The sequence below is a fragment of the Drosophila gunungcola genome, unplaced genomic scaffold, assembly GCF_025200985.1.
Source record: "Drosophila gunungcola strain Sukarami unplaced genomic scaffold, Dgunungcola_SK_2 000057F, whole genome shotgun sequence".
In the NCBI taxonomy this organism is placed as follows: domain Eukaryota; kingdom Metazoa; phylum Arthropoda; class Insecta; order Diptera; family Drosophilidae; genus Drosophila; species Drosophila gunungcola.
The window spans coordinates 532,764-547,356 of record NW_026453220.1 but is presented as its reverse complement, the minus strand read 5'-3'; the positions used below and the strand labels follow the sequence as shown (position 1 = coordinate 547,356).

The following is a 14,593-nucleotide window of genomic DNA, read 5'->3' as shown; positions in this document are numbered from 1 at the left end:
TCAGAAAGGGCCCGGGCTGAAAATGAACCAAGAACCACAAGAACCACAACAACCACAAAGGCCTGCGAACAGGTGGGGCTTGCAACCACCTCCTAAAATCCTCCTCAAAGGGCTGATGACACTGTAAAAGAAATATTTTTATATATTTTCATATTTTAAAAAAATACTGATTTGGGAACTGATTTGAATACTTTAATAAAAACTAAAAATCTATGGAAAACTCTCATTTATTTTTGACATACCCATTTTGACAACAATTTTTATTCAAAACAAAAAGTATGTTTTAGTATAGTATCGATGGTAATTGAGGTGAGGTTTTTAAATAACAAAGGGTTCAGAAAAGTGCATTTATATATAATGTAACTACAATCAAAGAATAACTTGTTTAAAATAAAATTTCGAAAGTAAATACACAACTATAATACAGTTCCCAATTATCTATTCCAGTGTAGCCAGTGAGAGCAAAATGGAGCCATGAATTAAAGGGAATGGGTCATTAGGTTGGCCAGTCAGCCTGTTAGGCAAACGACCTTGAAAGCGTTTAGCGCTTAGCTGCCCCCCCCCCCCTTCTCCCCCTAACCCAACCATACAGCCCCTTTTGGAAGCAGAGAGATGGTCCACCCATGAACTATTTATTAAGTTGCTTCATTTGCCTAATTTGCTTAATTACATGTGTTCGACGATGGGCTCAAATCTATGCCCGAAATGAGCTAATTAACATGCGCAAATTATACGCAATTCCCACAGGGATAAGTACAAAGGATGTGCCATAAAAGGAGGGGATTTTCCGGCGAAGAGTGCGGGGAAAAAGCAACCTTACTATCTGCCAAATTTCCCCGTAATTTATGAATGAAAAGCGACGGAACAGGAGAGAGAGAGAGAGAGAGAGAGAGAGAGAGAGAGGGAAAAAAAACAGACATTGTAATGAACTGGGAAAAGTGTAATAAAAATCAAATTAGGGGGAGAGAGGAGGAAGGGAAAAGGGTAAAATGCAAAACCGGAAGGGAAAATCGCTGCAGGTAAGGCCAATCTAAATTTCCTTCTTCCTCTTAGTTTCCCCGATTTTCTCTCGATTTTTTTTCGGTTATCTCTTGCTTTTCCTGTGTGTGTGTGTGGGTGTGTCACCAGCTTGGAATTGGCCATTAAATGCTCATTAGAGTAAACAAATAACCCACAACAAGAACGACGGAATGCAATTTTAATAATCAGTAGCTGAGACACAAGGACCAGGAGTAAATTTAAGAATGAACAGCACGACCAAGGACTCAGCCGGCAATTAACAAAAACATTTTGGGCAATTTGTGACTCACCAACTGGGGTTTTCAGTTACGGAGATGAGCAATGGGTCTGGAGACAATTAAACATGAAATTATTCCAAAGTAGGAGAAGCACTATTTGCATATATTGCATACACACAGCCCAGTATTAGCCAGACAGTGAGATGAATTTAATTAAACTAACACTGTTTACACACTGTACACATTATTTGAAGCCGCAGATAAATCTTTCAGAGGAACTAATTAAATTAAAATAAATATCTAAGTGTATAAAATATAAATGGAGACTTAGTGAAAAACGTATATATTATTTAAATGAGGTGTTGAACAAAGATTTGAAATTCAGCTCAATTGATTAATGTTTTCTTAATAATTTTACTGTACTGAAGACGAATATCAATTAAATAGATTTTAAACAGAAATAAAAGAATGAAATGCGCAACGTGCAATGAGCAATAAGTTAATTTCTTTATCTGTAGGGAAAATAATGCAAGCCTTTAAGTTTTAAGCAATGGAATACTAAAATGTATTACTATCAGTAAACTAAATCAAAAATCTCATATATCAAAAAGTCATGTAGAAAAGCAGTTGACCATATTTGAGCCGATTTAATTTTCTTTGCCATGCAGCTGCTGCCAAGTTTAACAGCTTGTGACAAAATCTAACCAAGGAATATTATTTGTCTCAACAGCTCGTGGAATTTGTTAGATGCAAACGCAACAAAAGCAGCCAAAGTTTTCCCAATAAACTTTGTCAAAAGCGGCACAAAAAAAAAAAAACAACAAAAGAAAACCGGATTACAAATGTAAATAAACATCAAGCGGAGAAAAACTCTTTAAGCCATTCAATAATTCATAAATAAAAAAAAAACACAGACAGACACAATGTCAGGCATACACGGCGAAAAACGTGTGGTAAGAAGGCGCAGGACGACAGTCATAACACAAACACAATTACAACAGGGGTAATGCTATTGATTTTCTTCTTTATGGGGGGCACAAGATGTCTGCCTCACGTTGTAAGTTCCCGGTTTTCCGATTCCGATTGCGAGTTCCCGAGAATCCGGAATCAAAGGGGCGGCCCTGTGCGAAGGGGGAGTGGCAGGTGTACCGCGGCTAAAGCCGCTTACCCATGTGACAAAAACTCAACTGGATTCGACTCAATTCAACGTGACGAGTGCAAGAGCTTCGAAGCAGCCAAATTACCATGAATGAGGGGAAAACGAGTCGAATTTTGGAATGTCGTCTGAGGTAGCAAAATATATATAAAAAACATTTTTTTTTTCACAGTCAACTTTTATGAAACAGATGAGAAATCGTTGTATACGTAAACGGGTAAACATATTCTTTAAAGGATTTTGGTGTTGCCTAGTTTGACCAGCATAGTTTTTAATATTTAAAAAAAAAAACAAAAAAATGCTTTGGAATTTTTTAACAAGTTTTTGAACTTTTTGTTAAAGTAAAACAAAGTTTTCAACTGATTGTTAAGTCATATTGATTGTTTTTATTTTGTTGTAATCATAGATTTGTGAAACATTTAGAATTTTAAATGTTATTAGCATATTTACAAATCTTTGAACAGAAACTATATTTTAAGGATTATTTTTAACGTTCTCCATAAAACAAAAGAAAATTCCAAGCTTACTGGAAAATAGGAAGGAGCACTCAGCTTAACCAAAATAAGAAAATAATGTAGGGCCAACTTTAAGAGAATTTTGGGAGTGGGCCTGTAGCACTTAGTGGGCCCTTCTTCCGAACACTAACGAAATCGCTTTTAAGCTGGCCACACAAAAAAAAAAGACAAAAGAGTGCGGTGGGCACGTAAAGTGGTCATCGTAAAACGAGACTCTAAGGGGGCGTGGCCGATAAATGGGGAATGCTTAATTGTTGGGGGCACTTTTAGTCGCAAAAAGCATTGGGGCATAAGTACAGCACAACTGTACTTAAGTGATGCTTTAGTGGAGGGTCATCCGCTTTCATTTACGAACCCAAAAAGTGTACTCTCCTTTCATCTTTGTACTTGTGCTTAAATACAGATCAGGCTGTAAAAGTAATTCGGAAAAATTTTGAAGAGTATCAACTACAAAATAATAACAATCATTGATTTTAAGGTTCTAAACTCATCTTCTCCTTATAAAACCTTTGGCTTGAAATTTAAGATATCAAAACTATATGTTTTATATTTAAAGCTGCGTTTTAAATACAAGTTTAAGCATTCAAGCTGCCGTTTTAGAAGGGAATTTCCAAACTAAATTTTAAATTTCATAAAAAATAGCTGCTATTAAAAAATGTTTTGGAAAATCATCTTTTCTTTATTTATGTTAAGATATACCCAAACAAAATATATATATAGATAGAATTCGATTTTTATTATTGCTTCAAGAGTACATCTTCTTCGGCTTGCTGTAGTCTGCTATCTATTTTATTTTGGTTTTATATTTTATATTCGGTTTATCTTTACTTTGGGCACTATTGTCAATTTGAATATCTTTTTGAAATTAGTTGTAAAATTTCCGCTGCACTTTTACGACATTTCCGCAATTCCAGTTTATTTCCTGGATTCACCTTCACTTGTGACTTGAACTTGTAGGCTTCTAGTGGTCAAGGACTCGCGACACCTGGTCCTGTGGCTAAATGGTCCTGGTCCTGGGCAAATCCAGGACCCAGCTGCGATGTCATCAGGTGATTGGCGATTGTCGAAATTAGAGCCTAAGTAGCCTCGCCCATTTGCGAACGGAACACATGTGGATCGATCGGTGGATGGATGTCCAGTGGTCAGTGTGTTTCCCCCGGCTCAGTGCGTCGAGAAATTCCCACAGGATGCGGAAATACCGTCCACGACATGGGCACATTGATGGGTCTTTCCGAGCGCCCAGCGATTTCTGGTACGCGACTTAACTTGACCCTGTCGCGGGATCAACAAGTGCGCTGCCATCGATGCCATCGCTGCCATCATCATCATCATCGAGGTACGAGTGTCACTCACGAGGTAAGTGTATACACAAATATATACATATGTCTATATATATGTAACCTGTCTACCTGACCGATCTGGGCCTCAGCACGCGGTACGGTTTATGGCTTTATGGCCATGGCCAAGGAGTTGCCGCCGATACACGGAAAATGCGTTTCGTAAACAAAATGCGGCCTCCTTCATTCGCATTCGCATTTCCACTTTCACATTTTCCCGATTTCACATCCCTCCCATCCTCCCTCCCTCCGGCCGTTCATGTTTTTTTTGTGTTTTTTTTTTTTGTTTGTTAGTGAGAACACAAAAAAAAGGAAAAAACAGAGTATGGTAAGCAGAAATTGCATTGATGATCGTGATCACAGATGTACTGCGACCGCGAGAGTCCTGGAAACGGTCATGTCCTTGCCATTGTCTTGGCCCTCATTCTTCGCTTTTTTTGTCCGCTCGGCCAGCTGGCTCAATAAAAAATATATCCAACCCAGAATCCAAGACAATTGCTTGGCTTGCACTTGTGCCAAGAGTTGCATTCAACAACGTCGAATACGCTGGAAAAAATCGGGGGCAAGTGGGATTTTATTGCAGGCTCATATTTTTAATATTTTCCATAAAAAACTATGTGCTTTTATTATTATATACATATAATGCATATATGCATTCAATGAAAGTTTGCAAAACTTTAAAAATTGGAATGAGATCACGTAAAATTTGGTTGGCATAACAATACAGGTTGAAGTTTTTTAGATATCAACACCTAATAATTTTTTAATTTAGCCTGGATTTTGTTATTATTATTATTATTATTATTATTATTATTATTATTACTATATTATTATTATTATTATTATTATTATTATTATTATTATTATTATTATTATTATTATTATTATTATTATTATTATTATTATTATTATTATTATTATTATTATTATTATTATTATTATTATTATTATTATTATTATTATTATTGTTATTATTATTATTATTATTACTGTATTTAACGATTTTGAAGTATCAACTTGATGTGCTACATCTTTTAAATTTGTTTGGTTTTTGCTTTAAAATACATATCCTAATTTGAGCAATTAAATGTATATGATTTTAGATTTGATAGACTGTGTGTATTTGTTTGTTATAAAATCCCATTTTTTTCGGTGTACCTTTTTAATTTTATTTTAGTTCTGGTTCCAGTTCGATTGCAACTATTTGGGATCCCTGGCACGTCCCCTGATTTTACCCCTAGTTCAGATTGTCCCCTTTCTCGAAATCTGTGTGTCACTGGCATTTCAATTTCTTGGCCATTTCCTTGGAGCTTCGTGCGGAATTCCCTGCATTCAGCCAGCTGGCATTTAATGACAAGTCAACTGGACTCAACCGAACTGGATTCGCATGGACTTGGTGGGGATAGGGACGATAAGACGAAAGGACGAAATGACATGTGATTTTCATGGCCCCTTGCTTTGATTTCTGCCACAAAGTTGCGAATCTGTCCAAATGGTTGGAATCCTCCATGCGATGGTTCCCTTGGCACAAATAAGGCTTGCAACACTGCATACTCGATTGATGCACTTTGTTGGCTGACTCAAATCCTCTGGCCTTGAGTGTTATTTAAACGACCTTGCAACGTTTTAAGTAAACTTCTCCCAAGTTTAGTTAGTTAATTTAGGTGAAGTATGCTAGTTCCAACAGTATACCACACATTATTGCCACAGGGAGGTGGCGTAAGAGAGTACGTTAAATTTAACATAATAGAATAGTAAATAAATGATTTTATATTATAATAATTACTATACGGACAAACTCTAGAAAAGTGCATTTAGATTTAACTTATCTTCAAAAGTTCCTGCAAAGGCACTATTATTCCACGCACAGCTGTGCAAAGAAAAAACAGCACGAAAAGTGAGATACTTGAGTAAATTTCGTATGCAAAGCAATGAGGAAGTCGTGAGATAGCTTCCTTAGCCAAATTATCAAGGGTCATTCCTCATACGTGCTATTTCACCACTTTGTATTTTACCCTATCGTACTCCCACCCAATCGAGGGACATAGTATATCCTTCGCCAACTCATTGCTGTTAAGCCACTCGACTGAATCGAACTTAGTACCAATTCACATGGCCTACACTATGAGAAAAGTACAATTATATTGGAGCAGCACCTGATTAATTAAAATATACAATTTTTTCCATTTTCAATTGAAGTAAAAAAATAATATAAATTTCGAAATTGAGTAAACTACAAGTACTTGATTTTAATTAGTCGACTAAATCAAAGCTTATACAAATTCACTTGTACATATTTAATAAGTAAAAGAAATAAATCAATATTTTATATGTTTAAGTATTCTGATTATATGCAAAATATATTTATTTAATTTGACATTTTTGGGGTTTTCTTAATTAAATAAATGTTTTTTTTTCTGGATTAAGTACAGAGGTTTTCTCTTCAGTTTTAATGGCAATACGGCTCTTAGTGAAGTCCCAGGGTCGCTGGGAGCTCGTTGACTTCCGTTTCCGCATTTGGATGCCGACATGGAGACCCGTCACGTGCAGCCAACAAATGCCGGAGTTACGTGACTGTCAAGCGGATGTGGATGCGGATGTGGATGCGGATGTGGATGCGGATGCGAATGCGGATGACGATGCGAATGTGGATGCATATTCAAATGCATAAACGTATCAAACTGCGCTTAACAAACGGAACGAGTGCAAGCGAGATGGCAAAAGAGCGGGAAACTCCGCCAAGGAAAATATATATGAAGGGCGAGGAAATTCCGCTGCGCGTTTTCCCAGACCGAAAAATGCGGGAATTTTCGTCGATTGCGTGTGAAAATGCAACGAGAAACCAAAACAGCAAACACCAAATGTGCGATAGTCAAATGAGGCCTGAGGTTGGCCAGTTGGTCAGTTGGTCAGCAACAAAAGCCAAGTTAGTTCCCCGTAAAACCGAAAGGAGAACCCGGAGTTTGGCAAGAAAGTGGGTATGCATGGGTATTCATATGCATTCGGACCCCAACGGAGGCAGCGATTATCACGTGCCACTGCAGTTGCAATCCGTTTTTGGGATATATTATAGGGGCACACGACCGTAGATAAGGCATCCAGATCCTAAGTATTTCAGAGTCTTTAAAGCTGGCGGACTGAAATGTGCATAGTGCTAGATAACAAAGTAACCATACAAATTTATACAAAGTTGTAGGAAAAACATTTGGGCAATAAATAAGAAAATAAAAATAAACTATGGAAACCATATTGAAATATAAGGTAGCCTTTAATAATTGAAATGTTCTAGGGATTCTATTAAAGGAAATAATTTCAAAAGGAATTTTACTGTTAAATAATACATTAATGTTTATTTGGCATTTGGGCAATAAATACAAAATAAAAATAAACTATTGAAACCATATTGAAATTATACTTCAAAAGAAACAAAAATAGAAAATTAGTTTTGAGAAATGGTTGCATTAATTTAATACCCATTTTGAGTCATAGAATTGGCGTACTTTGTTGAGGGAATGCTTCACACATTTCAATGCATTTTCCTTTTTTTTCGTGAAAGGCAAATTAAAATAATGACGATTTTCTGCAATTAATCGTGTGACACTCGCTCGGGTGCACTTGTCATCACTTATGCCCCACTTCGATTGCCATTAACGCGCGAAATCATTTGCCAATTTCCATTTCGCATTTTCCCAATGTCGCTTTTCATTTGCATGACGATGTCGATGCCGATTTAACATTCGATTTCGTTTGGCCTTGGGCCATTGAGTTCAAGAATGGGAGAGCTGTTCCATTGAGGAGTTTCGCTGAAAAATAGATCGAAGTCGGTGCAGCTGCGTGGTGTTCGTGGACTCTGGTCTATGGTTTTTGATTCGGGCGGGAAAAGGTCCTGTCCCGCTGATTCGAGACTTGTGGCCGGCGTCAACGGCGTTCCGAGGACTGCGCCACGGCGTTTACACAACAATTGGCCAATGGAAGGACGAAGGATGTGGCCAAGACAATGGCCCAAGGACAGCACCGACCAAAACGACATGATGTCAGCACATCGGCAATACACATGCATATATCTTCAGCCATAACTCATAGCACTATAAAAAGGCAGATAAAAACCCAAAAGGGTTATGCCTAGAAAAATATTTAAAAATTAAGTGAGCGAGGAGTACATCTATATATATATATATGTATATATGTATATGTTATATCCTTAACTCGTTGGCCAGATCGAAAGTGCTCGAATCAAGGTCGTTACGGGAGGATTTCAGGTACATCTACATCTACGCCGTGTTTTTGGCCAAATTGCCGGGCCATAAAGTACCGCGCGTTTTCATGAAATCCCGCTCGCGGATTAGGCCAGAAAAATATTTGAAAAACTAATCAGGTAGCTGGCTATTGATTCCTGGAACTCCAGCGATTGAAGCTACCTGCTGGCCACATATAAAGCCCCTGGGTTTATGGCCAAGCCAAACAGTCGACCACGAATTGTCAAACGAAGAGCATCTCACCAGCGTCGCTTTATCACATTATATACACTAAAACCTACAAATCATGGGTTGTTGTGCGAGCAGTCTGAAACTCAAGGAGCTGAGCCTGAACAGCAGCATTTACATGGCAACTGGCGGCGGATCTGGAAGTGGTCGCTCCCTGAAGCGACTATATAGCAGTCGGAACAGCAGCGGCGTGGGCAGCAGCTCATCAACGTCTTCGAAAAACTCCAGCCGCAGCATTTGGAGCCGCTCCAGCCAGCCGATTTGCGATGATTTTGCCGAGCAACCACAACTGGACCGATCCTGTGGCTATTACACCTGCAGCAGTGCCAATTCCTCACCTCGTCGGGATCATGAGGATCTGGATGAGGAGGAGAAGGAGGATGGGGAGGTGCTGATGCGCACCCAGGACATGAGCGAGGGATCCCGAAATTCAATTGAATCCAATCAAACAGTGGGCAACCTGGAGTGGGAGATGTACATGATGCAGCAGGCGCAGCAAATAATGCCAAAGACCTCGTCGCCCATCAGCCAGCGGCGTGGCAATGGCCCCGTTCCGGCCTCGTCCTACCAAAAGTGGCGGACCTACCTGCAATCGACCCCCGCCCACATGCTGCACAATGTCACCCACATCCCGGAGGCCATTGCCGGCCACTTTTGCCCCACTGGCTTTCCGGGCTACAGCGATCTGGAGGAAATGGAGAGTGCGGCCAAGCGGTTTAAGGTGGACATCGATGAGGAGCCACTGTACACCACCTACCAGCTGCTGGCTGGACACACGCACACCATCTCCACAGATCTATAAGTTTGCAAATCAGCAAGTAGTAGTCCCCAATCGCACCAACTCCGCTTGGTTCGGAGGGGTTTCTAGCGATTGGTGGACCCATTTGGAACCCATCATCCCCGGCGAGGACTGGCAACAGGTGTGCCAGCTGTCAAACAGTTGGACAAACAATCACAGCGATTCCATTGCCCAGCAATGGCAAATCGTATAGACGATTTTACAAAAATACCTTCCTTTTTTTTTTTCCTTGTATATCATACAACTTAGACTTAAGAACAGGACAATCAACAATGTGTACATGGTTGGATAATCAAATTATACTCGTAATTATATTGTGTAAACTCTAAACTATTGGTTTTTTCACTAATTAGCAGCGGGTCAAAGGTCATGGGGTAATTGGCATTGGTATTTGGTCTTACGGCCCAGAGAATTTGTTTTTCAGCTGGAAAACTGGCTGAGTCAGTGATGTTTTTCATCTTTTCAATCACTATGTAAACTAAAGCCACGGAAATATAATTTTAATAAGTAGCAAATTTCCTGAAATTTACTACTGACAAAGACAGTGCATTTAAAGTAATGGTATACGTAATAATAGATCTATATCATATGCAGCATTACTGTCTAAAACAATTTAATAAAGCTAATATGTAACAACAATGTTGTTCACCATGTTTACAGTCCCCAAATCAAATCCCTTCTTCAAAGTTTCCTCGCTAATTTCTCAAATTTTCAGCCCAGCCCATTAACTGATTGCTGGCCACAAAATGTTTTAATTGGGCTTTGAAAATTCGAAATTAAATAGCCGCCGCAAACCGCAGCGAAGGCTGTCCGCAGAATGGCAAAAAGCTGGAGTTTGGGGCGCTCAATCCATATTCAAATCGATGAAAAGTATTAGTGTAGCATGGTGCGCGTAATTACGAGAATAAATGTGCATTAATTAGTGCATGCCAGCTGGAGGCAATCGAAATCGAAAAGGAAATATAATTAGAAGCCAGCAGATAAGCAAATATGGAATATGGATTTTGGCTTTGAAAATATTGGAATGTTTGCATGGACAAACATTGTTTTAACTCGACTCATTTTGTTATACAAAATACCCTTAAACAGGCTGGGAGTTAAAGGTTTTATTCAAATATATATTGCAAATTTCAATCAAAAATTATAAGAACTTAATTTAAAATATGTGTTGTAATATTTTAAGGAAATTAAAACAGTCTAGTTGTTGAAGAATAATGAATTGCAATATTTCTATGTTATAAAAGAGTTTTTTGTCTATTAAAAAATAAAAATATATGAAAAAAAAAAGAAAAATATTTCCTATTGATTGCTCTTAGTCTGCTTTCCCTGCCTTGTTTACAGGGTATGGGTCGGCAGTATTGATTTTAGTGGCTTGTCAAGTGTCTGTCTGCCCACTTAAGCCTCCCCATTCTCCATTTCCCTATACGTCGCACCTGAAGTCCGAAGTCCGTTGTCCGAAGTCCTCGCATTTTCCTGACATTTTTCCCGCTCCTTGGGCACCTTGACAATAGCGGGAGATGGCATTGTTGTGGAGCGGGAGGGGGGCGGGTGAAAGATATGGCGTGCTGGGTTACCTCCAAGTGGTTGAGCTTGCATCGGTGAGTTGCCATAATTGGTGCGGACTCTCAATTGTTCCAGCAATCAGTCAATCATTCAATCAATCAATGACTTCGACCACTATGCACTATATAATTTAGCCAGCGACAGGGAGGGGTATATGACAGGGGAAAGAGAGGGGCATATGGCAGTGGAAAGGGACAGCGCGAGAGTGGTGCACCTAATTGCGAGGTGAAAAGGGTGGGCCAACAAGTGCCATGTCGGTTATTGCAAAACTTTTCCACACACTATAAAACTTTTTACCAAGGACAACATATGGAAAAGGGGGAAATTGTGCAGGTCGAATATAAAGGGCAGGGTTAAGGCTAACATTAAAGCCATAAAGCGTTGAAGTGTCACAAAAATGTTGTTCCTTAAATGCAGACAACTTTTCGCCGGTTGATTTTCATGTGCTGCACATAAAAGTAATGTAGAATTATTAAGTTTTTTTTCGTTTGGCCTGTTGGCTGCCATAAAGAACAAGTGGAGCCAACAAAAACAAAAAAAAGGCGAACCTTGCCCAAGGGGCTCCCTTTCCCCATCTCTTTCACTCTGCCCATCTGGCAGAATAATAAATAGTAAATGGCGCTATTTTATAGGAAATTTATGCGCAAAGAAAAAGCAGGATATATATAAAGATGAGAATTCCGCTCCATTGTGTGGAGAATTGAAAATAAAGGTATAATATTTTGCCAAGATATGAGTTACGATTTAATGCGATTTATTCAGAGCAAAAATTGAAGAGATATGGTCAAAGAAAATTAATTTAATTAAAAACTAATTTAAAAGAAGATATTTGGGAATTTAAAAAAAAATTTAGAGTAGCTGAAAATACGAAATCAGCCAAGTGAAAACTGAAATAAAGCCTTTGTAGCTGAGCATTTGCGGTCACCTTTTCCACCAATTAAAACGGACATATCCTTTGTCTTGCCTCAAGTCCATAGAATATGCAGGCTGACATTCCCCTGAACTTCTCAACTCTTGCCACTAACTTTAAAGTGTCAAACTGTTAGCATGCAACCAAGTGTGGGCCTTACGGTTAACTGGTTAAATCAAACTATTCAGGGTCGGACAAGGCAATGCATAATTTAAGAGGCACTATACTAACACAAGACAAAAATAAGACAACATCAGCTCCCTGTGTGCACTCAAACTTCTAATAGTTCCATTATTTCTGAACAACTTTTTACAAACACGTTTATTTAATCAGGTTAGTTTTATGAGCCATATGCATTAATACATTTTGAAAAAGTTAAGGTATCAAAAAATACTTTATATTTTTATTATTATTTGTATTTTATAAGAATTAAATTTGAAATATTATGTGAGTCAAAAGATAGAGTTAAGTATACCTAGATGTATAAAACAGTACACTGTTAATCATCGTATTTGATTGAATTTCGATTGATAAAATCGGGAAATATCAGAGACAGCGAATATAAGCCCCACTGATTTTTGCTCCGTGTGTCTTAGGAAAAGGATACGGATGGGATAGGGCTAAGGACGAGGCAAAGACGAGGTGCGGACGAAGCCAAGGGACTTTGCTGCCGTTTGACAGCCGCAAGTGTTTGGGTGACTCCAACGCGACACTTGAGCCTCGAGTGGCAGACAAAGCAAAGTAGCCCGACAGAGACAAAAGGCGCGAGGCTGAACAGAAGCGGACTCAAGTGGCTGGTCCTTTTGGCAGGATCCGTTGGCCCAGATTTCGGATCTTTAAGCCCGTTCGCTAAGTCGGTGAGAATTGCGAATCCGCTCTAATTACAATCTGGCCACAATTGAGGATTGCTCGCGTTGCGTGTTGCTAGGCCATTGAATAGCCATTGAATCCATGGAATTGAAATCCTGTAGAAGATTTGCCTAATCGTCGGCCCCTTAACCCCTCCCCTCACGACCCCTCCGCCGAATGTCGCGTGCTCTGCGGTGTGAAATCTGGCCGAAGATTAACGCGGATCTGCGCAGATATACTATACCATACTATATACTATATCATACCTCAAAAATGTTGCCCTATGGCGTACTGCGTACAGGGATCAAGTGGCCAGATTAGAGATTCCATGGAGGGGGAGGTGGAGAGTGAGCGGTGGGCGGTGGGCGTGGTTAAAACCTTGTAAATCCATCGGTGGGATTAGGACATCTTGCGGTTTTAATGCCAGCCAGCCAGCCATTCAGCCAACAGCTGTGGCCAACTAAGCCACATTTAAGCCATTTAGAGACGCTGATGAATTTATGGACCGTCCGATTCGGTGAGACTGTCACATTCGGAGCGCCTTTTTTAGGCCCAGGATTCCCTTTGTTGCGGGGTATTTTAATTTTCAAAACATTCAATAATTTATTATGACCAAAATTTGCCTTAACAACTTGCTAAGTTCTAGTAAAACACTTCAAATGTTTCCTAATAAGAACCTTTATGAAACATAACTTAAAAATATATGTTTACTCACCATTAAGATTTGGTCATTGATTTATTTTCTTTATAGCACATATTTATTTGCTTCCTCAAAACATATTGAAATAAAAAGACCTTAAATGTGGCATCCCCAAAAGTATGCAATAGTAAACTATTCACTTCGTTTTCAGGTAAATTTACCATCAAGGAAAGTTTTAAGGATCTCATTTGTGACGTGCCCAGAATTATGCAATGCTACACATACATTTTCCTTTTAATTGAAAGTATAAAAACTATTCATTGCCTACATTTGAGCAGCATAAATATTTTTTTACTATATAAAATGTAAGCAACTTAAAAAATAGTAATCAATAATATTTTAGGATTATTTATTTAGGGTATTTCAATTTAATTTGAGGGTATTCCAAGGGGAAAGTCGAAATTTAACCCACCAAATTTTGTTATTGATTTTCCCCATGTGTGTGTGTGTGTGTTCTTGTGCAGATGAAACTCAAGGGAGGATTGGGAACAGGAGCAGGGAATACGATGCGTGCCAGCATCAAAACTCCACTGGAGAATCATGGGGATTGGGGAAATGGACACGGCCATCGCTCACTGATGGATAGTTCCCCTGATTGGAGCTGGCAGCCGGATTGCCACCATCGAAATTGAAAACCAAGTAAAATAAACAAAAAAAAACCTTTTCCGTTTCCCCTTTTATTTTTGTGCTTAAACAAACCCAATTATGAAAAGTGAGGGAAATTTTGTTGTGTCCAGGGCGATACCTATTAAAAGTTAAAGGAAGTGTTTTTTTATTACAGAAAAATTTAAACATTTTAATTATGGTTTTTTGTTTAAAATATTAATAGACATTAATTTTGCAAATGCTCAGAGACTTTCTTAATATATTAAATATAATTTAAATTCTATTTATATTTAATTGTCCCCATAGATCACAGTCAGGACGTATGCTTATTTAATAGCCATGAATTTTTAAAATCGGTTTCTTTTTTAACGTTTTATTTTAAAAGAGGGAAGAAAAGTTTTTGAACAGCCGATGGGGAAAATAATTTGGGGGTGGA

General features: G+C 38.6%; 2 protein-coding genes across 2 annotated transcripts in view; one reads left to right on the top strand and one right to left on the bottom strand.

Moving 5' to 3' along the window:
* The window catches only part of LOC128264129 (uncharacterized), a 45,292-nt gene that overhangs the window by 6,563 nt on the left and 24,136 nt on the right, over window positions 1-14,593 (bottom strand). The gene's annotated exons all lie outside the window — the stretch shown is intronic.
* LOC128264130 (uncharacterized) lies at window positions 8,722-9,847 on the top strand. The gene has a single exon (XM_052999479.1). The coding sequence runs from the start codon at window positions 8,789-8,791 to the stop codon at window positions 9,530-9,532; it is 744 nt and encodes a 247-aa protein (XP_052855439.1). The 5' UTR covers window positions 8,722-8,788; the 3' UTR covers window positions 9,533-9,847.